Below are 27,661 nucleotides of genomic sequence, written 5' to 3' on the forward strand. Positions count from 1 at the left end.
CATCCCCCACCTCCTCCAACCCTCACCCCTCCATCCCTCACCCCCTCCATCCCTCACCCCCTCCATCCCTCACCCCCTCCATCCCTCACCCCCTCCATCCCTCACCTCCTCCAACCCTCACCCCCTCCAACCCTCACCCCCTCCAACCCTCACCCCCTCCAACCCTCACCTCCTCCAACCCTCACCTCCTCCAACCCTCACCCCCTCCAACCCTCACCTCCTCCAACCCTCACCTCCTCCAACCTTCACCCCCTCCAACCCTCACCTCCTCCAACCTTCACCCCCTCCATTCCTCACCCCCTCCAACCCTCACCCCCTCCAACCCCCACCTCCTCCAACCCCCACCTCCTCCAACCCTCCATCCCTCACCCCCTCCATCCCTCACCCCCTCCATCCCTCACCCCCTCCAACCCTCACCCCCTCAACACTCACCTCCTCCAACCTCCACCCCCTCCAACCCCCACCCCCTCCAACCCCCACCCCCTCCAACCCTCACCTCCTCCAACCATCACCCCCTCCATCCCTCACCCCCTCCAACCCTCACCTCCTCCATCCCTCACCTCCTCCAACCCTCACCTCCTCCATCCTCGCAGCTTCACACCCTCCCAGCTCGCACCCTCCTCACCCCAGTCCGAGTCTATTCGGTCTCTCCACATAGCTAACACCCTCCAGACCAGGCAACATCCTGGCAAACCTTCTCCAAAGCCTCTCTCACCTCAGTCACACAGCCCCTCTCTCACCTCAGCCCCTCTCTCACCTCTGCCCCCTCACATATTCACTCAGCCCCCTCTCACCTCAAACACTCCCCTCAGCCCCTCTCACACACCTCAGTCCCTCTCTCACCTCAGTCCTCACATTCATTCAGCCCCTCTCACTTTAGCTCTCTCTAGCACACATCAGCCCCTCTCTCACACACACCTCATCCTCTCACATTCACCTCACTCTCATTACCATTATTTATACCCCACCTCACATACTTTACTCATAAGTTCAGTAAGAAGTCCTACAACAAACACCAGGTTAAAGTCCAACAGGTTTATTTGGAATCACTAGCTTTCAGAGCGTAGCTCCTTCAGGTAAGTCTCCAAAAGCTGGTGATTCCAAATAAACCTGTTGGCTTTAACAGAGAACAATACAGCACAGAAACAGGCCCTTTGGCCCTCCAAGCCCGCACTGGCCACGAAGCCCGCACTGGCCACGATACCAACCTTTGCCAAAACCCTCATCATTTCCTTGTGCCATATCCCTCTATACCCAGCCAATCCATGTGTTGTCAAGATGCCTGGTGAGTGCCTTTTGAACCCCGTTAATGCATCTGCTTCAACAACCTCCCCTGGCAACATGTTCCAGGCACTCACCATCCGCGCCTAGACTCCTCTAGACTTTGCACCAAGGACCTTAAAGCTATGCCCCCTGGTGACTGACCCATCCACCCTGGGAAAGAGTGCCTGCTCATCCACTCTATCCATGCCCCTCATAATTTTGTAGACCTCTATCAGGTCACCCCTCAACCTCCGTCTTTCTAAAGAAAACAGTCCAAGTCTATTCAGTCTCTCCACATAGCTAACACCCTCCAGACCAGGCAACATCCTGGTAAACCTCCTCTGCACCTTCCCCAAAGCCTCCACATACTTCCGGTATGTGGCGACCAGAATTGTGCACAATATTCCAAGTAATCTGGTGTTTGTTGTAAGGCTTCTTAATGTGCCCACCCCAGTCCAACGCCAGCATCTCCACCTCATAAGTTCAGATGATATAGGACCAGAATTAGGCCTATCATAGTTGATATGTTCCTCATTCCCATCCTCCTGCCTTCTATCTGTAACCCCTGATCTTCATACTAATCAAGAAATTCCCTATTGATCATGAACTCCATATTTGTGCTGTTACCTACAGTGCTACAGACCAAGAGCTGGATGGTGAAATCAGCCAGAGTAGTCATTTCTTAGAACGCATGAACTACAACCAGGAGTAGGCAATTTAGCCTCTCGAGTCCACCCCACCGTTCAATCCAATCATGCCTGATCTCATCCTGGCCTTAACTCCTCCTCATATCTCCTCATATCCTCACCTCATTCTCCAACCTTTATCTCATCCCTCACCCCATAGCTCTTTTTTTTCACCTCAACTCTCACAACCTCACCTTACCTATATCTTACCCTCATCTCAATCCCACCCTCTCCGCTATACCATATCCATCCTCACCCACACAATCACCTCAATTCTACCCTCACCTCATTGCCCACTCACCCCAACATCATCCTCACTGTTCACTTCACCACAACAACTGCAAGCCCACCCGCGACCCCCTCATCCCCTTCCAGTACACGCTCACCTCATTCCCCAGGACTCCACTGCACCTCCACTTTTGTTTCCACCTCATACCCACCGCCGACTCACCTCACCCATCCACCTTACCTTAGTCTCACCATCACCTTATCACTCAAATTTACCCCTCACCTCATTCCACATCTTCACACCCTCACTATATCCCTCTCTCTTCTCTCACACCCACCCCATCCACTCACCTTAACTCCACCTTCACATCATCCTTCATCTCATCTTATCTACACCTCTACCCTAACATTAGTCACCATCATCCCGATATAATATTAAATACCAACAGCAGTCTATATTTGTTTCCATATATGTAGGCACGACAAAGCGCCACCATTTAAGAATGTCCCAGGTTCCGTCCTTTGTGCAAGACTGAGTCGGACAAGACAAAAATATTCAGTTGGATTCAATTTCTCCCTTGTCCTTATCTTGTGTTCAAAGCGTAGAGAATTCAGAAATAATTTTGTACCAAATGTTGCAACCTGCATAGAATACGATATTGGGCTGTGCATTGTGTGCTGTGAAATTATGCATTGTTTACTGCACTCCCAATTTATTTCAAGTAGTAAAGGAAGCTCACCCCTCCAGTGACTGTGTTATGTTAGGTGGTGTCCACAAAGTAATAACAATCGTCACAGATAGCTTCATTGCCTTTTAGTACATCTTTATTCTTTGCAATATTACTACCTTGCTGTGACTCATCCATTGTTACTGTGCTAAGAACTCCGCACAAATGAACAGCTGAATCCTGCCATAATTGGTGAAAATATTCCAGTTATTTTATTTTTTTATTTTTTTTTTAAATTTAGAGTACCCAATTCATCTTTTCCAATTAAGGGGCAATTTAGCATGGCCAATCCACCTAGCCTGCACATCTTTGGGTTGTGGGGGCGAAGCCCACGCAGACACGTGGAGAATGTGCAAACTCAACAAGGACAGTGACCCAGAGCCGGGATTGAAACTGGGACCTCGACGCCGCGAGGCAGCAATGCTAACCACTGCGCCACCGTGCTGCCCTCAGTTATTTTATTTGTGACGTTGTTCAAATGATAAAACATTAGTTATAGGGAACCAAAATAAAAATACAAAACTTTGTTTCAGTAAAAATCTTTGTTTTGACAAATCTGATTTCTGTCACTATATGTGAATTGCCTTTTAATCTGTTGTTGCTGTTGTGTTTGTATTGTTCTTCAGGATGGTGAAGGTTGTAGTGTTGACAAAGAACAACAAGCAGTGTTTAACAAACAAAGCTAATTTATTACACTACACTTAATTAGATTCGAACATTTACTAAGGAATTAGATAAGTAAAGAATACACTACACATCTACAATACTAAACTATGCTATCAGCTGAACTATTTCCCATCACTCAGTCCTTCCACTCTCTCCTGTGTCTCCGGTCTCTCTTCCAGATGTCAAGGAGGCATGTAATATTTGTATGGTTGCTCTATAGCACCATCTAGTGACTAGAGTAGTAACATTACAGCAACCCTTTTAAAAATAAATTTAGAGTACCCAATTCATTTTTTCCAATTAAGGGGGCAATTTAGCATGGCCAATCCACCTACCCTGCACATCTTTTGATTGTGGGGGCGAAACCCACACAAACACAGGGAGAATGTGCAAACTCCACACGGACAGTGACCCAGATCCAGGATTGAACCTGGGACCTTGGTTCCATGAGGCAGCAGGACTAACCCACTGCACCACCATGCTGCCAACATTACAGTGGCGCAGTGGGTTAGCCCTGCTGCCTCACGGCGCCAACGTCCCAGGTTCAATCCCGGCCCTGGGTCACTGTCCGTGTGGAGTGTGCACATTCTCCCCGTGTTTGCGTGGGTTTCGCCCCCACAACCCAAAGATGTGCAGGCTAGGTGGATTGCCCCTTAATTGGCAAAAATGAATTGGGTACTCTAAATTTTTGGAAAAAGATTAAGAAAGGGGTTGATAGGGTTAACATAGATAAGCCACTTGTCGGGGAGACCAAAACCAGAGATTATGAATATCAGATAGCCCCACTGGGAATTCAGGAGAAACTTATTTACCCAGGGAGAGTGGTAAGAATTTTACCAATGAAGCGAATAGGAGAGATACATTTAAAGGAAGCTACAAACAAAACAGGAGGGAGGAAGGAGTATACGCTGATCTGGTGAAAAGAAAAGAGAAAGGAGGCTTGTGTGGACCATAAACACTGGCATGGATCACTTGGAGCAATTGGTTTATTTCTGTGCTCCAATTTTAAAGTATTTTTTGTATCAATGGAAACACAATTAAAATCTCGTTATTATCTGCTAAGTGTTTCCTTGATCGTAAACGCGCTGGATTGATCTGATGTCACTCACATGTCCTGGCCCTCCCTAGGTTGAGGGGTGGCCAATGCCTTTCTATTTCTGTATTCAATTTTCTTTCCTGTAATGTATTTTATTCTCTCACTTAATGTTGATAAGACCAAACATCAGAAATTATATAAAAACAGAAAATGCTGGATAAACTCAGCAGGTCTGGCAGCATCTGTGGAGAGAGAAACAGTTAACGTTTCGAAGCCCTATGACCTTTCCACAGCAACCACACTTTCATTTGGATACCAGGTCAGTTCAATCCTTGAAATCCAATTTCCGTTTTTCTCTTCTGGTCCTTTGAGAGATTTACTTCCCCAGATACCCAATCCCTGGTTAAGCATCTCAATTGTACCTGTGACTTCCGGTCAGTAGTCTCCTTATCCTGATAGCTGTTTGAACGAAGGCGTTTTTTTGGTGGTTCTCTTTTTTAACTGCATGACTTGAATTTTAAGATTTGGAATTCCTATTCTGAAGTCCCTTACTGGAGGGAAAAGTAATTGCTGTTTATAAAATTTTAAACATTGACTCAGCTGGTTCTTCAATCTCCTCACCCTCAATAGGAGCAGGATTAGACCATTTGGCCCATCGAGTCTGCCCCACCATTCGATCATGACTGATATGTAATATGAAATAAAGACTATATATAATCCAAATGTCCCCACTCTCTCATCATGACTCAGTTGCTTGGTGTTTTTTTTTATTGTTTAGCCTCCTAATTGAAGCCAAATAAATCTCATGAACCTTTTCGATCATTGTTTTTGTCGTTATTAGGTCACTTTTATTGACTTGAATTTCTTCGTTCACTTATCCCCAATGCTTTCCTATTCGGACCGTCTCTGATTCCCATGTTTGTACATAAAGATAAAAACAAATTACTACGGTTGCTAGAATCTGAACCCAAAACAAAAAATACTGGACAATCTCAGGAAGTCTGGCAGCATCTGTGGGGAGAGAAGGCAGCTAACGTTTCGAATCTGGATGACTCTTTGTCAAAGCTCATGTCAGCACATGTACATTTTCACACTTTGTTACGTTACATTTATTGCACCTGCTACCCTTTGCTCACTCCCAATGCCTCCCTCTGTTCCACCTTCCACCATTCTCTCTTTCCCAAATATACTCCTACTGGGAAATACCCCTCTTTATTCTCAAAACATGCAGAGCACACATTTCTCACACGGTTACCTGGGAGACCCTACTTGTCACAGCCACCAATCTGAGAATCTTTTGCTTCCTATATTCCCAACCAGTTTCCCATCCACGTCCTCTTGGGGTTTATGTAGCAGCAGGACCAAACCTTCTCGCATGCACCCCAACATCCACTCGTCTGCCTACATTCACCCCCTATAGCAACTCAGTTCGGCCACAGGTCTCGTTGGGTGGACATGTCCCCCTGCCTCGAGTATTGTATCTTGGGGGGGGGGGGGGGTTGCATTTGCTCCTCTCTCCATCTGCTTGCATTTCTTTATTCTTTCGGGTAGCGCCCGCCCCCGTCTGTCGCTGACATCATTGTCGGGAGCGCGGCGGCGGGAGCGCGGATGCTCAGCTCTGCCCCAGTCTCGGGGCTATTGAATCTTCGGCTCTATCAGATTGTGGACAGCGGTCTCTCTCGCTGGCCCGTCCGCCGGCAGCAGACAGGTAGGAGGTGTCCCGACCCGCCGCCGGTGCTGAGTCCCAAATAGACGCCCTTTCCAAAGGTGCCTCCTGGCCGAGAGGACAGTCTAACCCACCTGGGGTCCATCTGCAAATGACTCTTTTAGGATTCTCATAATGTTTGTGTTTGCTGGGGGCAGAGACAATAGCAGGTGGTTGACGGAATGAAAGTCTTTGGGTCTGTCTGTCTGTGTCTGCACCTCTCTGTCTCTCTCTCTCTCGCTGGTGAGGAACCCAATCTGTGTTTAAATTGTTTCCTGTCACGCTGGAAAGGTGCGTTGGGCATTGAATGAGGCGGGGGGGGGGGGGGGGGGGGAGAGCAACGGACGTGTATTGTGTTGCTGGCTGTGCAAAAAATAACCACCTCTTCCATTTATTTCTGTATTTGGCTGGCAGTAGCTTGCTCAGATTGGAAAAGGTGTGTTCCAAGGCGTGTGCTAAATGCTGGGGATTTGATATCCAGTCAGACAGCAGCAGAAGTTTCGCGCACTGTTTGAAACCCCTGGTGCTGCTATTGTGTCTGCACTGGACAGTGAAGGGTATTGAACGGTCTCTGTGTGGTGGCTGGACACCGGCACTGCTGTGAACATTTGACCAGATGTCAGGGGGATTGGAGTGGAGGTGATGCACTGTTTAATGAGACTTTGGAACGATGCTTTGTGCATCTGACACCCGAGGACGTTGCTGACAGTTGTTGGCAGGTTGTCGCCAAGGTGTTCAGTGCAAGTGGGCCGATTGTGCAAGTGACGCTGGAGGATTGGGGGCATTGCAGGAGATGCTGCAAGTTTATCTCGAAGCTAAAGTGATGTTTGGTGTTAGAACAGATGGGAGATGAGAGAGTGTCTCCATGGGGAGCGGCAGATAATTAGCATTACCCCTGGGGCCCGGGAGATACCCGTTCAACGATAGAGATGTTAAATCTGAATAACTCCTGCAGAATACAATTATATTTTCCAAACTATTACTTCCCCAGCCTTTCAAATAATCACACATGTATTTAGATATTACAGCTGCAGTGCAATGTTGTGTGATTATTTTATTTTTATTGTGTGGTCCGATAACGGTGCCTTCCTTACTGGGGGACAGATCCATGGGTGGAGGAACCGACCAAGTTGTTGTTCGCCCAGACACTGAGTGTGGGCGTCACTGGCCAAAATGCTGCTCTCATATTTTACACATTTCCCAGCTGGAGGCACTGGAGGGTGTTCAGGACTCGATTTCCTGCCTGATTTTCCTCTCGCTAACCCTGGATCGCTAGGTACCGCAACTCAGCTGGTTATAAAGCATACGGAATCATTCATTACAGCACTCCTACAACCTCGCGACTCCTCAAAACCTTTCCACCGTCAACAAAGCACCCAGTCAGGAGTGTGATGGAACACTCTCCATTTGCCTGGCTCAGCCCCCAGAACACTGATGGAATGCAACACTATCCAGAACAAAGCAACTCTTTTGATCGGCACCCATCAATCACCTGAAACATTCACTCCCCCCTCCACCACCAGCAAAACGTGATTTCATGATATACCATCTACAGGGTGCACTGCAGCAACATGCTAAAGCTTCTTTGACAACATCTCCACAACTTCTAGTAGGCTGACACGGTGGCACAGTGGTTAGCACTGCTGCCTCACAGCACAAGGGACGTTCGATTCCACCCTTGGGTCACTGTCTGTGTGGAGTTTGCACGTTCTCCCCGTGTCTGCGTGGGTTTCCTCCGGGTGTTCTGGTTTCCTCCCACAGTCCAAAGATATGCAAGTTAGGTGGATTGGCTATGCTCAATCGGCCCTTAATGTTCAGGGATATGCGGGTTAGGGTACAGAGATAGGGTGGGTGTGGGAATGGACCTGGGTAGAGTGCTCTTTCGGAAATGATCAGAGCAAACTCAATGGGCTGAACACCCTCCTTCTGCATTGTGGGGGTTCTATGAATCTACCTGGAAGGCCAGGGAACAGATACATGGGAACACCATCACCTGCAAGAGCCCCTCCAAGTCACACATCATCTTGACTTGGGAATATACCACAAGATCAAAATCCTGGAACTGCCTCCCTAACAGCACTGTGGATGTATATGCACCACACAGATTACATGATTCAGCATCACTTGGTCATTGAATATATTCAAAGCTGAGTTAGACAGATTTTCGATCTAGAAAGGAGTCAAAGTTTATGATAGTCAGGCAGAAAAATGGGGAAAAGGCCACAGATCAGATCAGCCAGGATCTTATTGAATGGCGGCTTGAGGGGCCAATTTACACGGCCTTCTTCTGCTCCTATATCCTATGTCCTTGTGTTCAAGGACATTTAAGGGCGAGTAATAAATGCTCTCCTTGCTACAAATGCTAAAAAAAACTCATTAATTACTAAATAAAAATAAAAGTAAAGAATTGGGGTGGCATGATGGCACAATGGTTAGTACTGCTGCCAACATCTCCAGGGACCCGAGTTCAATTCTAGCCTCGGTGTGGAGTTTGCAGTTTCTCGCCGTGTGGGCTTCCTTCAGGTGCTCCAGTTTTCTCCCATAGTCCAAAGATGTGCCGTTTAGGTGGATTGGCCATGATAAATTTCCCCTTAGTATCCAAAAGGTTAGGTTTGAATACTGGATTACAGGGATAGGGTGGAGGTGTGGGATTAAGTAGGGTGCTCTTTCCAAAGGCTGGTGCAGACTCGATGGGCCGAATGGTCTCCTGCTGCACTGTTAATTCTATGAATGTCCGAATGTTCTTCTCCGTCAATTCAGTACTTTTAACTATAGTTCCATTGTAATGCAGGAAACAGATGAGCATTCAGGATGATGTGCTTTAGAAGGGGACCTGATGGGTTCAAAGTTAATACATTATGCCCCATGAAGGTTTATGATACGAGGAGGAGGTACTGAGAAAAAGGCTTTGAATTCCAATACTTACATGACGCTGCAGATATCTCCTGACAGTCCCATTGCTGAGATACGAAATCTGGCCACAGCCACAGCCTCTCCTCCAGGTGAGGGACCCAATAATGGAAATAGTGGAAGAAAGGAGCAATCATGCCAGGAGAGGCTCAAATGTGGAGGAATTGGTGTCACTATTGGGGTGTGGAAGCAGGCACAAGAGCCACACTGTATTACAGTAATGTTAACAAAGAGTGGAAAATTAAGTTTTTCCATTTAGAACATAGCACATAGAACATTACAGCGCAGTACGGGCCCTTCGGCCCTCGATGTTGCGCCGACCCGTGAAACCATCTGAAGCCTATCTGACCTACACTATTCCATTTTCATCCATATGTCTATCCAGTGACCACTTAAATGCCCTTAAATTTGGCGAGTCTACTACTGTTGCAGGCAGGGCGTTCCACACCCCTACTACTCTTTGAGTAAAGAAACTGCCTCTGACATCTGTCCTATATCTACCACCCCTCAATTTAAAGCTATGTCCCCTCGTGTTGGTCATCACCATCCGAGGAAAAAGACTCTCACTGTCCACCCTATCTAACCCTCTGACTATCTTATATGTCTCTATTAAGTCACCTCTCAGCCTTCTCCTTTCTAACAAAAACAACCTCAAGTCCCTGAGCCTTTCCTCATAAGACCTTCCCTCCATACCAGGCAACATCCTAGTAAATCTCCTCTGAACCCTTTCCAAAGCTTCCACATCCTTCCTATAATGTGGTGACCAGAACTGCACGCAGTACTCCAGGTGCGGCCGCACCAGAGTTTTGTACAGCTGCAGCATGACCTCGTGGCTCCGAAACTCAATCCCCCTACTGATAAAGGCTAGCACACCATATGCCTTCTTAACAGCCCTATTAACCTGGGTGGCAACTTTCAGGGATTTATGTACCTGGATGCCAAGATCTCTCTGTTCATCTACACTACCAAGAATCTTGCCATTAGCCCAGTACTCTGCATTCCTGTTACTCCTTCCAAAGTGAACCACCTCACACTTTTCCGCATTAAACTCCATCTGCCATCTCTCAGCCCAGCTCTGCAGCTTATCTATGTCCATCTGTAACCTATAACATCCTGCAGCACTATCCACAACTCCACCGACCTTCGTGTCATCTGCAAATTTACTAACCCATCCTTCTACACCCTCTTCCAGGCAATTTATAAAAATGACAAACAGCAGTGGCCCTAAAACAGATCCTTGCGGTACACCACGAGTAACTGAACTCCAGGATGAACATTTGCCATTAACCACCACCCTCTGTCTTCTTTCAGCTAGCCAATTACTGATCCAAACCGCGAAATCACCTTCAATCCCATACTTCCGTATTTTCTGCAATAGCCTACCGTGGGGAACCTTATCAAATGCCTTACTGAAATCCATATACACCACATCAACCGCTTTACCCTCATCCACCTGTTTGGTCACCTTCTCAAAAAACTCAATAAGGTTTGTGAGGCATGACCTACCCTTCACAAAACCGTGTTGAGTATCGCTAATCAACTTGTTCTTTTCAAGATGATTATAAACCCTATCTCTTATAACCTTTTCCAACATTTTACCCACAACCGAAGTAAGGCTCACAGGTCTATAATTACCAGGGTTGTCTCTACTCCCCTTCTTGAACAAGGGGACAACATTTGCTATCCTCCAGTCTTCCAGCACTATTCCTGTCGACAAAGACGACATAAAGATCAAGGACAAAGGCTCTGCAATCTCCTCCCTGGCTTCCCAGAGAATCCTAGGATAAATCCCATCTGGCCCAGGGGACTTATCTATTTTAACACTTTCCAAAATTGCTAACACCTCCTCCTTGTGAACCTCAATCCCATCTAGCCTGGTCGACTGTACCTGAGTATTCTCCTCGACAACATTGTCTTTCTCCAGTGTAAACACTGACGAAAAATATCCATTTAACGCTTCCCCTATCTCCTCTGATTCCACACACAACTTTCCACTACTATCCTTGATTGGCCCTTTGTGTCTAGTAGTGTGAAAACATTATTTAGTTATTCAGGTATTCAGTGAAATTTCAGCATTTAACAAAGGTGGACTTAGAACCTGAACCCACCTCTTGTACCTTCCCAAACTTACTACCATTCTTTGAAAGAGATGACACAGAACCCATGGGCAAAATAGCTTCCTTCGGTTCTGTAATATCATTCTCACTCAGTGTCTACCCCAGCCTGATACAGTCTTAAACATAGAACGTACAATGCAGAAGGAGACCATTCAGCCCATCAAGTCTGCACCGACCCACTTAAGCCCTCACTTCCACCCTATCCCCGTAACCCAATAACCCCTCCTGACCCTTTTTAAAAATAAATTTAGAGTACCCAATTATTTTTTTCCAATTAAGGGGCAATTTAGTGTGGCCAATCTACCTATCCTGCACATCTTTGGGTTGTGGGGGTGAAACCCACGCAGACACAGGGAGAATGTGCAAACTCCACACGGACAGTGACCCAGCGCCGGGATTTGAACCCGGGTCCTCAGCGCTGTAGGCAGCAATGCTAACCACTGTGCCACCGTGCTGCCCCTCCTAGCCCTTTTTTTGGACACTAAGGGCAATTTAGCATGGCCAATGCATGTTGTTGGACTGTGGGAGGAAACCAGAGCACCCGGAGGAAACCCACGCAGAAACGAGGAGAACGTGTAGACTCCACACAGACTGTGACCCAGCAGGGAATCGAAACTGGGACCCTGGCGCTGTGAAGCCACAGTGCTATCCACTTGTGCTACCGTGCTGCCCTCTTGAACTTGGCAACAAAAAAAAACACCTTGCTATATCAGCTTTGAAATTTTGTTCTTTGGACAGGAGGAATTACTAAATTAAATGGAAAAGAAAGTGTGAGTCATGCTCACTGACGCATTCACTGAGCAACACGAGGATGGCCTGTGAATGTCGCAGAGCATGACAAGAGCACAATAAGAGCACAGGTTACGGATTTGCTAGTTATTTTGCCACTTTATTTTCTTCGTCTCATTTTTTTCCCAAAGACACTACCTGTTGTTGAGGTCTAGGATCCATCAAGGGTCGTTGCACCGCAACTGAATTTCTCCCTCTTCACCCTGATTGCAATGCTGGGACACGGAGACAAATTGGAATGCTCCTGCAATAATTTTGACTGATATAGGCTGAATCTAAATAGTCCTGCAATTGAATCCCAAACCCTATCCTGGAACTGGCTGGTTATGCAGAGGGGGCGATTCTCCCCCCCAAATTTGCTAAGTTAATTTGTGGTGGGTTTTTCAGGGAGTTTCCCGCCGGCTCTGCCGGTGAATTTCCCACCACTATTCCACGACACTTCGTCACTTTTTTGGGCCCTGTGGAGTTTCTCACCAGTTGAACCCACACTTAGAATTTGTTTTATCATTGGTGAGCTGAACTCACAATCGGGCCGCTATTTTGAAAAGGTGCCCCAATCTCTAAGTGAGCTTTTGGGACCACCCCCCTCCCAAGGGCAATGTCACTCCCCACACACATGGGCACTACCTCACACCCCGCCAAGTGAAGATACCCAGCTATGTGAGGACTGGGGACCCCCACGTCAGCCTCCCCCAAGCCCTCTTACATAGAATTTTTTACATAGAATTTACAGTGCAGAAGGAGGCCATTCGGCCCATCGAGTCAGCACTGGCTCTTGGAAAGAGCATCCTACCCAAGGTCAACACCTCCACCCTATCCCCATAACCCAGTATCCCCACCTAACACTAAGGGCAATTTTGGACACTAAGAGCAATTTATCATGGCCAATGCACCTAACCTGCACATCTTTGGACTCAGCACCTCGTCCCTTCGAAGGACCCTCACCTGTCAACCCACAACCTTCCAGAGGGCCCTACTTACGTGGCCTGCACACACACCGTTAAAACCCTCCCTCCACCCTCCTTTCTTGGGCATGCCCCCCCTCAGGCCTGGCCCTTGGCAGTGCCACCCTGACACCCTTGCACTAGCACCCAGGCAGTGCTCCAGCCAGCTCGGCAGTGCCACCCATGCACCTTGGCAGTGCCAGGGTACCCATATTCAAGGGGGATGGCCAGGGAGGCCACCCTGCACTGATTCTGACCACCCAGGGTCTCTGATGGCTTGGGAGAGCCCTGGGATGCTGTTCCACCTGGCTCACGTTTATGTGGACCAGTTCTGAGTGGCGCCTGGCTGCAGCCTCCCTGGGGACGCCGGAGAATATGAAAAACTTTTTTTTATAAAGTTAGAGTACCCAATAAATTTTTTCCAATTAAGGGGACATTTAGCGTTGCCAATTCACCTAGCCTGCACATCTTTGGGTTATGGGGGTGGGACCCACGCAGACACGGGGAGAATGTGCAAACTCCACACAGACAGTAACTCAGGGCCGGGATCGAACCTGGGACCTCAGCGCCCTGAGGCAGCAGTGTTAACCATTGTGCCACTGTGCTGCCCCTTAGGGGGACCATAGAATCAAGTGAGGCCGTGTATCCCAGGTAAGTAAATCTTAAGTAGGTTTAAGACCTACTTCCGGCAGTGCCATTTGGACCGCTCCTTTTGGGCGGTGTTCCGAATCTGACGGCTCACGGGACTTCGGTGAATCCCGCGAGGCACGGAGGCTGCCAGGAAGCCCACGAGAGGGCTTTCCCAAGATTCCCCAGCTGCATTGTACTCTCACTCAAGGGCAAGGCGGCCAGAAAAGTGTACCCACAGTCTTTACCATCTGAACTATTGGGGAGTTTTGATTGATCTTGGCACACTAAAGCTAATTATAGATGTAATGGCCTACGGGGTGGGAATGATTATCTCCCCCCCCCCGTAGTCCTTGCGGAGTACAAGTTATTAACTTCTGTAGCAAAGGTCAGCCAGTAAGGCACCGACCAGAACAGGAACTCGGTAGGGATCTACCGGGCAGTGTATATATCGTGTTGTAAATAAAACTAAATTTCTTTCATTTTCTTAGTGTGGACTCCCCGTGCCCTTATTAAAATAGAAATGCAATGGCGGTTAATCTGCCCCTGAATGTTGTACAGCACATAATACTTTATCAACAATTGAAATAAAACTCTCTGGCTCACCTCATGTGTTTCTCCTTTAGATTAATCATATGAAGGAAATGGCTCACTGGTACCTCATGCCTCCTTTCCTCTTCCTCTTGGCTTTTGATGGCCTGAACCATGTCTGTGCTCTGGAAGCTGGGACCCGAGAAAAGAAGAGCACACTGCAGCCACCAGACAGCAACAATGACCTGAAGAGACACGAGTCCTGGCCAGACCCCCCCAGACCCAGCCGCAAACATGGCGTCCCGAGGAAGGACAAAGCCAACACCATGGTAACCAGAGTACTGGAGGCAGACAGGCCGGATGAGGACGGTGTGGGATTGGAGAGTCTGACCCCAGTGCGAGTGGAGACAGACAGTCTGGAAAGAACAGCCGCAATGCAAACGGGCCAGAATGGTCAATTTTATCCTCGAGTTCCAGAACATTACCCGACCGGAGAGTCTGCAAATAAAGGGAAAAAGCACAACAAGAAGCCAAATAGGAGAGAGAGAGCCCGACACAATAAGGGTAAGAGCGATATTGGAGACTTCATGAAAAACATTTTAAAACATTTTCACAATTAGAAAAGGTGTCTTAGGATTGGAACTAATCAGACAAAGTTATTTGATAAAATGTCCTATTTTAAACTAAAATAATCAGATATGATTATAGAAAATCTAATGATATCAGCCATTGCTCTAGGATTTCTAATTTTAATTTTGATTTATTCAACAGTAAATTAAATTTATATCAAGATCCTGGCCCCGGGTCACTGTCTGTGTAGACATAGGGCGAGATTCTCCGGACTCACGACGGGTCGGAGAATAGCGGGCGTCGGAAATTTTTACGGCGACGCTGTTCCGACGCCCTCCCGCTATTCTCCGAACCCCGCAAATTGTCGGAGTCGCGTTTCCCGACAAACGCCTCCTTCCCGCCCCTGACACGACCAGAATCGCCACTGAGAGCCCCCCCGCTATTCACCGGCCCGGATGGGCCGAAGTCCCGACGTCATGGCGCCCTGTTTGGACGTCGTGAAACACACCTGCTTTTTAAATTCGTCAACCAGTCGGCCTGGCTGACGACTGCTTGGAGGAGGTCAGGGCACCACTCTGCGCACCGCTCAGCGCACCGCTCAGCGCACCGCTCGAGTCTGGCCACAACGGGGAAGGCATCCCTGGGACCGGGAGGGGGTCCAGAACGGGGGCGGTGGGGGAGACGGAGGGGGCAGTGGGGGAGACGGAGGGGGCAGTGGGGGAGGCGGAGGGGGCAGTGGGGGAGACGGAGGGGGCAGTGGGGGAGACGGAGGGGGCAGTGGGGGAGACGGAGGGGGCAGTGGGGGAGACGGAGGGGGCAGTGGGGGAGACGGAGGGGGCAGTGGGGGAGACGGAGGATGCAGTGGGGGAGATGGAGGGGGCAGTGGGGGAGACGGAGGAGGCAGTGGGGGAGATGGAGGGGGCAGTGGGGGAGACGGAGGAGGCAGTGGGGGAGATGGAGGGGGCAGTGGGGGAGACGGAGGAGGCAGTGGGGGAGATGGAGGGGGCAGTGGGGGAGACGGAGGGGGCAGTGGGGGAGACGGAGGAGGCAGTGGGGGAGATGGAGGGGGCAGTGGGGGAGACGGGGGAGGCAGTGGGGGGCGACGGAGGGGGGGGGGGGGTTTAGGTAGAGAGTGAGCCGTCCAACCCCGTAACAAAATGTCTGCCACCATGCCATGGTGTGCAGGTGACGAGGACACGGCCGCTGGTTCCCCTGTGGCTTCCGGCCACAGGCCACTGACGCACCCGTGAGGAGGACATAGTTTACTGGCCGTTGGATGCAGGAAGTGACCAGGGGTTAGGCTGACCGCGTGTCAGCAGCGCGACCAGGCCACCGGGACACACTGGTATCCCATGGCTGGCGGCTGCCGAGGTGTCGACTAACGTCCGTCTAACATGTCCCGTTTCTCCGCCCCCCACCACCCTTCTGTAGGTTAGCACGATGCATGGGAACAGAACGGCTATGTTCTGCGCAGTGGTTGGGGCAGCTCTACTGGATTTGGAGATGCAGCAGCATCCACACCCACAACCCGCAGTGGCTGCAGGGCCAGCTGCAGCAGCAGAGGGAAGGGCCGAGGAGTTGCCAGTCGTCGAGCAGCATGGGGGGGGGGGAGGAGGAGGAGGAGGAGGAAGAGGAAGAGGAGAGAGTGAGGGTGCAGCCACGGCGTCAGAGGCGACGACCAAAGCCGAGGGTGTACCGTGTCCGGGTCTCTTTCCTAACAATGCCGGACATCACCTGCAGGAGAAGACTCCGGCTGAGTAGGCAGACGGTGATACATATCTGCGAACTCCTGTCGCACCTCGCCCCACGTGGAACGGGGGGAGGACACGCGATCCCGGTAGCCATCAAGGTGACGGTCGCTCTGAACTTCTATGCTACCGGCTCCTTCCAGTCTCCGAGCGGGGACGTCTCTGGGATCTCCCAGTCATCGGTGCACAGGTGCATCCGGGATGTGACCGACGCCCTCTATGCCATCGCCGATCGCTACATCACCTTTCCCGAGGACCGAGCAAGTCAAGACTCACGAGCCCGTGGATTTGCCAGTGTGGCCGGGATACCGAGGGTTCAGGGGTCAATCAACTGTGTTCACGTCCCCATGCGCCCGCCTGCTGTGGACAGGGACGTGTTCACAAACAGGAGGGGGACATACTCCATTAATGTCCAGGTGGTATGCGACCCCCACATGAGGTTCTTGAACGTCTGTGCAAGGTTCCCAGGGAGTGTGCATGACTCCTACATACTAGCGCAGTCGTTCATCCCTGCGATGTTTGAGGGACGTCCCCCCCGGCTGAGGGGCTGGTTGCTAGGTGACAGGGGTTATCCGCTGAGGTCTTGGCTGATGACGCCGATACGGAGGCCTCAGACCAATGCGGAAACACGATACAACGAGGCCCATGCAGCAACCAGGGGTGTGGTGGAGCGCTGCCTTGGCCTCCTGAAGATGAGATTCAGGTGCCTGGACCGCTCCGGAGGGGCCCTGCAGTACCAGGCCGACAGGGTCGCTCGCATTGTAGTGGTCTGCTGTGCGCTGCACAACATCGCGATGCAGAGGGGAGATGACCTGTTGCAGGAGGCGGAGGGAGAAGCTAGTGGCAGTGGTGCCAGCACAGGGGAGGAGGAGGAGGAGGAGGAGGAGGAGGAGGAGGAGGAGGAGGACGCTGGTGGAGTGGCGGGCGCAGCACGCAGACACGACCCAGGTGCTGGTGATGTCCAGGAGGCGGCACGACGGACCCGGCAAGGACGGCGGGCACGCGACGCCATGGTGGCAGCACGGTTCACGCATCGCATGTGACGTCCCCGATGAACACCAAACCACCACCTGCATCGCTAGTCATGCAGAGGGTCACCACACAACTGCCACCACCAAACCCCCCCCCCTCAGTGTACACTGCTCCACTTCGACATGACGCTTATCACTGGGTCCAGACGGAATGGCACAACATTGATGGCTGTGTCAGCGGGTGTGATCAGTGCCATGTGGAATGATGACAGCCCGCTCTGCGAAGAGCTGTGAGCTCAGAATCGTTAGAGAGAGTCTGACCCATGGCAATAGCTGAACCATCCACCTTGGTGGCCGCTGAGTTTGTCACTGACACTCCATCACGTGCCTGCGTGGGCTAGCTGTGGGAGGGGGGTAGGGGCAGGGACTGCACACCCGGCACCGAGGTTTCACCACCCGCCACCCCCAGCGACACTCGGTCACCATCACGATTCCTGTGGCTGTGGAACAATCACACGGTATTACAAGTAAGGTGGAACAGTGTGTTTAATATTAACAATTATTTACAGGTGCCCTACCCCTACAACTAAACTGTGCCCTTCACCCGTGCCAACTTACTCAGTGTCTATCTTAGTTGCCTTACGGGCCCTACCACTACGTCTAAGTGAATCCCCAGATGATACAGCAGGAGTGGAGGAGGATTGCTGCGAATCGCCCCCCTCGACTCGTTTCTCCTTGGCCAAGCGTTTCCTGGGGCGACCCGGCCTTGATGGGCCAGGCTGCTCTGCGGGCGTCTCGGGTGACATTGTGCCACCCTGCTCTGCCTGCTGCCCACCCGATGCACCAGGGATGGGACGGGGGGAGGCCGAGAATTCCGGGACGTCCCGTGATGGAGTTAATGGGACGGGCCCCGAAACCTCCTCCTCCCTCGGGGAGCCCGGTGGCCCCCGGGCCTCACTTTGGGACAGAGGTGCGAGCGGGGAGGTTCCCCGTCGCACCACCGACACCTGGCGCTGCCAGTCCTGGAGGCCTGCAACGGTATCCACCAGGATCCGAAGGTTTGCAGAGACGGAGTCCAGGGAGTTAGACATTCCCGCCAGGGACTGTGCGATCTCAACCTGATTGTGCACGACGCCATCCAGCACATGTGTCAGGCGGTTGATGCTCTCGGCGACTGACTGCTGCGACTGGCCAATGACCTGCTGAGACTCGGCCATGGCCCGCAGGGCGCCGGCAATGTCGGTTTGGCTCTGGCACATTGCTGCCTGTGAGAGGGCAACCCTGTCCAGGGCCGAGGATGACGCGTGCACATTAATCCCAACGTCTTGCATAACCTGACCCATTGCCTCCACCGCGGATGCCACCCGTGCGGTGTCGGACTGGGTCTCTGCCATGAGCGGCACCACTCCCTGCTCTTGGACGCGGATCGACTCCTCTAACAGCGTCTGCAGAGTCTGGAAGGAAGCCCTCATCCCGTCATTGTTTCCCTGGGTTTCCTGAGGCATCGGCTGTGCGGGTGGGTTGAGAAACTCCAGGAACTCCGAAAACGTCTGGGAGCCAGCTGCATCCTGGGCCTGGTCTGGCCTCCGCGAGTCCGGGCCCTCTGTTGCTCCGACCTCCACCTGCTGTACCTGCTCATCTGTGATGTGACAACCAGACTGTGCCCCAGGAGACTCATCACTAAATAGGCCCGCCGGGGTGTGTATCTCTGGGATGATGGAAGTGGTGGGAGAAAGCAGTGCCGCAAGCCCGACGCTCTCAATGGTTAGGTCCTCGTCCAGGGTGTGGGGCCGCTCAGCGACAGGAGGGTTGTCCCTGGCCATTTCTGGTGGTGGTGGTGGACCTCGAACCCTCTGTGCGTCCTGGTCCGCAGATTGGGTTGGGGCAGATAGGGCTGCCCGCTGATCGGGCACCCTCTGTTGTGAGGCCCCGGGTGAGGTGGCGGCAGATTCGTGTCTCCGTCTGCAGCCAGACGGCCCTGGTCGTTCGGCATCACGTCCTAGGGAAGAGAATGAGACGGGTTATTTCGATTTGCTCGGCAGGCCGCTGGACGGTCCCAGTGGGCAGGGTGTGTGAAGGGACAGAGGATGGGGAAGTGTCCCAGTGGGCAGGGTGTGTGAAGGGACAGAGGATGGGGAAGTGTCCCAGTGGGCAGGGTGTGTGAAGGGACAGAGGATGGGGAAGTGTCCCAGTGGGCAGGGTGTGTGAAGGGACAGAGGATGGGGGGGGGGGAGGGTGTTTGTCAGGGAGGGTTGTCTCACTTGCTGCAGTTCCGCCAACCTCGCATTGCGCGATATCGCGGGTGGCAGACCCCCCAACAAGGTCCAGTGCCCTCTGTTCAAAGGTGCTGAGGGGGTGCATGTTGGGCGAACCCCCTCCAGTCTTGTGCCGCTCACGGTGGTTATGACCGGCCTTGGCCTGTTGGGGGAGGAAACATAGGTAGATCATTACAAAACGGTAGGTCTCAGAAGTCCGTTCTGATACTGGCACAGTTTGGGGGGGGGGGCAAGTTGTCATCAGATGATTGCATCTCTCCTCGGGGCCAGAGCGCTGGGTCTGTGACAACTTTGTGAACCACCCTCAAATAACTCTGCCCCAATCCCTCTCCCCCCCCCCCCGGGCAGTTAAGGGGGAGGGATGGTTGTGACTAGGGGGCACCCTCATGGCACTTACCCTGGCAGACCTGGTGAGGTCATGTAGCTTCTTTCGGCACTGCTCTGCTGAGCGAGGGGTCTGCCCCACAGCACTGACGGCAGCAGCCACGTCACGCCAGGCCTGGCGTACCGTGCTGGCAGGTTGGCGATGCCCTCTCCGCGGGCGGATGATGCCCCTCCTCTGCTCCACGGCATCGAGCAGCGCCTCGACGTCTGCATCAATAAAGCGAGGTGCAGCTCGCCTAGGCTCCGACATCCTGCCCGACAGATTCTGTGGTCGCCCGCGCCTTTTTACGGCGTCGGGCGGCGTCACATGGGCGGGTTCGTGTCGTCGTCGCGTTCCGTCGTCATCACGCACGTAATTGACGCGGCCGCGCTGCTAGCCCATTTCCAGGAAGTGAATCGGTCGGGAAATGAAGCCTTCGCGACCGTCGTAAAACGGTCCCGATTTTTACGACCGTTTGCCGACTTTCCGCGGGTGCGGAGAATTTCGCCCATAGTCTCCCTGTGTCTACCTGGATCTCACAGGCACAACCCAAAGATGTGCAGGTTAGGTGGATCGGCTATGCTAAATTGTCCCTTAATTGGAATAAAAATAATTGGGTACTTTAAATTAAAAAATATATATACCAAGAACAATAAATCCAGAAGCTGGTGTGTGATTACTTCCCAAAATTTGATTATTTTGCAAAGCTACTATCTTGTCACGTTCTCAATTGCCGGGTTTGTGCATATTCCACCTTGCGGAAACTTCAGCTGATCCAAAGCTCTGTTGTCCATACCTTTTTCCACAGAAACTTGCATTTAGTCATTACCCCATCCTCTCTGATCTTGCCTTTATTGTCTTCCTCAACATTTCAATTTGAAATTTTCATAATTGTGTTTAAATTATTTTGAGCCTTTCCCTTCCCTGTCTCTAAAGTCTCCTCCAGTTCTATAACTTCTCCCAAAACTTTGCTCCTCTGACTCTTACCTCTTGATCATCCCCTCCCTGCTCCACCATTGGTGGCTGTGCGGTGAGTGGAATTTCCTCTCCTAAACCTCTCTGTCTGTCCGCTTTCCTCTCCTTCTTTAAGGTCCGCCTTGAAATCCATCTCTTTGATCAAGGTTTTAGTCATTCTTCCTAATCTTTGCTCATTTAGCTTACTGCGTTTTCTTATGCATTGGGACATTTTCAGACATTTAAATATACTGTTTAATTGCCAGATGTCTTTTTGCTTCTGCCTTTTTCTCTTTCCACGTCACACCCTCTTCTGCCGTCTCTTCCTCTCTTTCTCTTTGTTCATCCTATCAAGCCCCTTTGGAATTATGTAGGTTTAAATTAAATTGCCTCTCATTCTTCACAACTCTGGAGTTTAAAAGCCCAATTTACTCAGCCTCTCATTATTGGACCCTCAGCTCAGGGATCAATTTTGTGAGTTTTTGCTGTACTTCCTCCAATGCTAGAGTAACCTTCCTTAAATATGGAGACCAAAACTGCACACACAGTACTTCAGGCGCCATCTCACTGAAACCCTCTACAACTGTAGCAAGACTTCTTTATTCTTGCACTTCAGCCCCCATGCCCTTTGCATTCCTAATTGCTTGCTGCAACTGCACGCTAACTTTTTGCATTCCATGTACAAACAACCCAAGTCTCTTTGAACATCAACACTTACATGATTTTCACATTTGAAAAAGTATTCTGCTTTTTTTATTCTTATGACCAAATGTACCTTTCCCATCTCAGGATTGTTAATGGAAATTCTACATCTGAGATGCGAACAAATGCGCACTTTCAAATATAGAGAATGCTCAGCTGCTGGTGTGCGACATTGATGGACTGTTGCACTGTGGTCACATGCCGGTTGTAAGGTGTTAATCACAAACCTGATGGCTTGATGCAAGGACAAAGAAAAACCTGTCCTCACCAACATTAGGGCGATCTGGAAAATGGGAGAAATGTATGAGACAAAAAGATGGATGTTAAAGATGCCATTGATCCATTTCGAAGAGCAGGGATGTCTCCCCCGATGTCCTGGCCAATATTGATCCTTCAATCAACATCATTAAAAATAATTATGTATTAGGGCAGCACGGTAGCACAGTGGGTTAGTCCTGCTGCCTCACGGCGCCGAGGTCCCAGGTTCAATCCCGGCTCTGGGTCACTGTCCGTGTGGAGTTTGCACATTCTCCCCATGTTTGCGTGGGTTTCGCCCCCACAACCCAAAGATGTGCAGGCTAGGTGGATTGGCCACGCTAAATTGGCCCTCAATTGGAAAAAAATAATTGGGTACTCTAAATTTTAAAAATAAATAAATAAATAATTATGTGTCATCTCATTGCTGTACAAATTGAGAGGCATATTTCCTACAATGCAGCAGTGACTACACATCAAAAGTGCTTCATTGACTATAAAGCACTTTGGGATGTCCTTGGGTCATGAAATGCGCTGTGTAAACGCAAGTCTTACTTTTATGATGCTGGTGTCCTTGCTCTTGGAATTAGTGTCCTTCGTTCATTTATCTGCTCTTCTAAATCACACAGTGATGTTAGAATTCCAAAAGGAACTGTGACCCTCAGCACTTTGCTGCATGCTCATTTAGAAATAGGGAAGAAAGTAACGCAGAAGGAACATCTTCTGTCGCAAAAACGCACATTGCAGGAAGCAAGATGCAAACTGGAAAATAAAATGCACACAATTTCACAATAACCTTTCCAACAGCAATCTAACTTCTAGGCAGTGCTGGATCATGCACTTGGTGAGTTCTGAGCCAGGATGAAGCTCACTGGAACAACATGCCAGTGGACTAAGGCCCTTATTAGCATAATGATGCTATTTGTGTGGAGGTTGCACTTTCTCCCCGTGTTTGCGGGGGTTTCCTCCGGGTGCTCCAGTTTCCACCCACAGTCCAAGATGAGCAGGTTAGGTGGATTGGCCATGCTAAATTGTACCTTAGTTTCCAAAAGTTTAGCTAGGTTTATTGGGTTACAGGAATAGGGTAGGGTTGTCGACCTAGGTAGGGTGCTATTTCCAAGGATCGGTGCAGGCTCGATGGGACAAATGGCCTCCTTCAGCACTGTAGGGATTCTATGATTCTAAAAGAGGACACGCAATGCCCAGCAAGGCAGCCTCCAGGATGACCACTTCTTTCTTCCGCACGGGATTCAGATGTGTGAAGTTGCACAACCTAATTTTTGATTTGTCCTCCTTGGCAACGAGGTTCTGTGCAACCAGTAGAGCCTCATGAAACGGGCCAGGCAGGCATTAGATTCAAAATTCTTGTCTGATTTTAGACATAAATAGTGTTGGCCTGTTGTGTGAAACTTGACCAGATATCCCACGAAAAGCATGCAATTATATTGATAATGAATCAGTTGGACCTGGTGCTGCCATTCAGCACAAGCTAATGTGGTGTCTGTTCAAATTTAGCAAGCGGTTTGGAAATGTCACTGGGTGATTTGTGGGCAGGAAGAGGATGTGGTAATAAGAGAGAGTAACAAACTGAAATTGGAGATTTCCCTGGGTCACTGTCTGTGTGGAGTTTGCACATTCTCCCTGTGTTTGCGTGGGTTTTGCCCCCACAACCCAAAGATGTGCAGACTAGGTGGATTGGCCACGCTAAATTGCCCCTTAATTGGAAAAAATGAATTGGGCACTCTAAATTTAAAAAAAAAGTAATTGGAGATTTCCTAAATGTTTGAATTTTATGCAGAATATTGACATGAGGGGGCAGCACGGTGGTGCAGTGGTTCGCACTGCTGCCTCACGGCGCTGAACACCTGGGTTCAATCCCGACCCTGGGTCACTGTCCGTGTGGAGTTTGCGCATTATCCCCAATTTTGCACGTTACATTGCCCCTTAATTGGAAAAAAAAAGAATTGGGTACTCTAAATTAAAAATAAATAATATTTATATAAGTGACAGTGAACTTCACTATTAAATAATCTAGCAGGACCCACTTGCTGGTTTAGCACACTGGGCTAAATTGCTGGCTTTTAAAGCAGACCAAGGCAGGCCAGCAGCACGGTTCAATTCCTGTACCAGCCTCCCCGAACAGGCGCCGGAATGTGACGACTAGGGGCTTTTCACAGTAACTTCATTGAAGCCTACTCGTGACAATAAGCAATTTTCATTGTGTCCACAGCAGTCGTGCATTAATCTGCGCTGTTCCTTTTAAGTGACAAACTATCCTGTGCCAATTGCTGCTTCCAATACAATCAGAAAGGAGAATGAAACTAGGTTTCTACAGTCTTTCTTGGGGTCAGGGGTACGGGTGCATGGCCCTAACTTCCATTTGGCCTTTTCCCCTTCAGCCAAGACAATGTTTTTAATCTTAATCCAGTTGTCACATTTGAAATCTCAAATGAAGGCCGTGTGTGTTGCAAGTTAACTAATTTGGTTCATTATTACTTTAGCTTTCACAACAATGAGCAATCGTGCCTCAAAGTGACTGAGAGAATAATATCCAATCAAGTGGTGTAAGCTCAAAGGTACAAAATAGCCAGCAGATTTGCAACTCAGCCACACCCAGAAAGTCCCTGTCACTTTGTCATGCCGTCACCTAGCAGGTCCCTGTCACCTCACGCGCCATCACCCAGAAGATCCCTGACCACCCAACAGGTCTGTGTGATCTTATTATGCTTTCGCCCAGCAGATCCCTGTTCTACCTAGGGAGATTCCTCCCTCTCACCCAGTTTGCTCCACCACTCACTCAGCAGGTCCCTATCACCTTGTCGTGTGGATTCAATTGTCATGCTGTCACCTAGAGGTCTTTGTCACCCACCTTGTTTGTCACCCTATCAGCTATTTGTTTTTTTAACTGCAGCTGATGAATCTATGTTAATACGCATCTTTTCCCTGCAGGGAAAGTACCGAGTGCCGAGTTAATACCCTTCTTAAAGGATCTGTCACGAAGCAAGGAGACAGGTGAACTTTCCACAATGCCCCTGCCAATGTCCAGCACCATTGTGACCAGCACGTTACTTACCACCATCACAACTGAGGAAGTGCCAGCAACAAAGCCCAGGAGCACACGGCAACAGGTAAACTAGATTTCCTGGGTCATGACCCACACTGTAGTAACCAGGAATATAGCGAGTAGGAAGGATTCATCCCCTTAGACATTTAAGGGCGGGGATCAATCGTGGAAGGTGCGCAGGGAGCAGAGTTAGAGGAAATTGCGGCTCATTACAGGTACAAAGGTGGAGAGATGGGTTTGGGAGGAGCTGCAGTAGGATTTATAAATGAGGTTGTGGATTTTGAAATCAGTACATCTTGGGATACGGAGATAGTGTAGGTGAGTAAGGTTAAATTGATGGATAAGCAGACAGTATAAAGTGGGATGCAATCAGTTGAATTTTGGAGTTTATAGAGGCCAACGAGAATATAATCAAGCCTGGAGCTTATACAGGTGCAGGTAAAGGTTTTGGTCATAAGTGCAGGAGGTAAAGGCGAAGGAAGTAGATGTTGAGGGAATGGGAGTTAAGAAGTCTTTCTGGTGGCTCAGTTGCGGACTTTGGAGCTTAACTTGGTCAGTTTGTCACAGTTGTATTCCTTCTGCTGCAGTCTGACCAAACCTTTAGGAAGCAGATGAAAAAAGTAACTAGGACTGAAGATAGCTGCGAAAATTGTGGCTCATTCACGGCTTGATACCAGGGAAGCCGATAGTATAGAAACACTTATCGTTTTTTAATTCTCCGCATATGCCATCATTGTAAAGCTGACATTTATTTTGAAATGCGACTCTAATAATAAATTTAGAGTACTCAATTATTTTTTTCCAATGAAGGGCCAATTTAGCATGGCCCATCCACCTACCCTGCACATCTTTGGGTTGTGGGGGTGAAACCCACGCAGAACGGGGTGAATATTCAAACATTTCCAGATGCTTTTATCTGAATTCAAATTCTCAAATTCCATTATTGGGATTTGCAGTCACTATGTCAGTGAGGTAAACTGATGTATATTCTTCCCAGGTCCCCAAGGGTCGCTGCCCAAGGGTTATGAGTTCTTGGGTTACTGTTGCCTGGTGCATCATCTCCAAATTCACCTCACTGTCTGGTCTCTGTACCACCTGTAAATGATTCTTTCTCTCAATCTAATTACTGTCATTTTCTTTGCGCACTCATTTCATTGTCATTCTTCTTCTCCCTCTCTTATTTCTTCCTCATTTTATCTCTCAAACAAACCATTTTTCTTTTATAACTCTATTTCATCTTCCTCTTTCTGTTCCGTGACCTCTCTGTCTCCTCCGCCCTTGACTCTGACCCACTCATCGTTGCCCTGAGCACGTGTAGGTTGGAGCAAGAACAGTTGCCGAGGTGAATCCCACTCTCGACATGACGCTCTTTGATTGGACAGATTATGAAGATATGAAGCCAGACGTGTGGCCTTCAACAAAGAAAAAAGGTAATGGGTGAGGGGTGTGAGCATGTGGGGGTTGGGGGGGGGGGGGGGCGGAGGCGGGGGGAGGGGGGGTGTTGGGGGCATGGCAAATGTGCAGGGAGGCTGATGTGTGCAGGTGTTTCAAGTGCAGGGAGTGTTGAGCATGAGGGAATATTTTTACTGTCACCTCCTTTGTATAAGCCTCCTTGAGAGAGAAGTCAATATTCTGTTGTTTTAATATGTGATTTCTGTATTTGAACCCCTAAATACCCCTGCTCCTCCACAGTTTAAAAATTCTTGCCATTTAGAAAATACTCTGCTCTATCTTTCTGAGATCAAAAATGGATGACCTCCCACTTTCCCACTCTGAACTCCATCTGCCATAGTTTTGTCCACTCAATCATCTGGGGGCAGTTATGAATAAAAGCACCTTTTACACACCAACAAAATGATTTCCTTCCAAAGAGTTGATATTCTCATTCTGTCTGTTCCTTGTAGACAAGCACCGCAGTAAGAACCTGAGTAATGGGAATCTCACCTCACTGGCAGAAGTGGAACCATGTGATCATCACCTCGACTGCTTGCCTGGTAACCTGCGCAATTCCTGGCTAGCCTAAGGCTCTAACCTATCGCTCACAATTCTTTAATAACAAATGTGGTTTTTGGGCCAGGCTTCTGGGGCAAACATTATTACTGCCAGAAGTCTGACCTATGTCTGTGTTGATCAGTGTGGCTTTCTCCATCTTTCAGCGGTGATCAGTGAGCTTTGCTGGTGAAGAAGAAAATCAGAGAATCAAAACATGAGAGCGAAGGTTGCTAGAAATAGGTGAAACGGCTGTGGCTTTAGATCATGTGTGACCATGTGTGACCATGTGTGACAATGTTCTGACACAATAACATGGTTATGCTAGAGCCTCCTCTTCAGCCCCCTGTCCATTTTGTTGTTTAGTTGAGAGGGAAGTGAGAGCAGAGTGGGGTCATGGACATGATCTGATACTGCCTTCAACGTTGCTCTTTGCTGAGTTGACAGGAAGAGAGAAAAAAAGCAAAGACTTGCATTTATATAGCACATTTAATTTTTTTCATCCGTTCATGGCATGAGTGTTGTGGCTTTTTTTTTT

General features: G+C 49.5%; 1 protein-coding gene across 1 annotated transcript in view; it reads left to right on the top strand.

The window, feature by feature from the left end:
• Nucleotides 1-6,185: 6,185 nt before the first annotated feature.
• Nucleotides 6,186-27,661, top strand: part of draxinb (dorsal inhibitory axon guidance protein b) — a 30,667-nt gene continuing 9,191 nt past the window's right edge. Inside the window, exons 1-5 of the mRNA XM_038773271.1 lie at nucleotides 6,186-6,315; nucleotides 14,326-14,794; nucleotides 25,020-25,198; nucleotides 26,453-26,564; nucleotides 27,039-27,128. Of these exons, the coding sequence (XP_038629199.1) occupies nucleotides 14,335-14,794; nucleotides 25,020-25,198; nucleotides 26,453-26,564; nucleotides 27,039-27,128 (841 nt within the window). The 5' untranslated portion in view covers nucleotides 6,186-6,315; nucleotides 14,326-14,334. The remainder of the gene's footprint in view (nucleotides 6,316-14,325; nucleotides 14,795-25,019; nucleotides 25,199-26,452; nucleotides 26,565-27,038; nucleotides 27,129-27,661) is intronic.

The sequence above is a fragment of the Scyliorhinus canicula genome, chromosome 16, assembly GCF_902713615.1.
Source record: "Scyliorhinus canicula chromosome 16, sScyCan1.1, whole genome shotgun sequence".
NCBI lineage: Eukaryota > Metazoa > Chordata > Chondrichthyes > Carcharhiniformes > Scyliorhinidae > Scyliorhinus > Scyliorhinus canicula.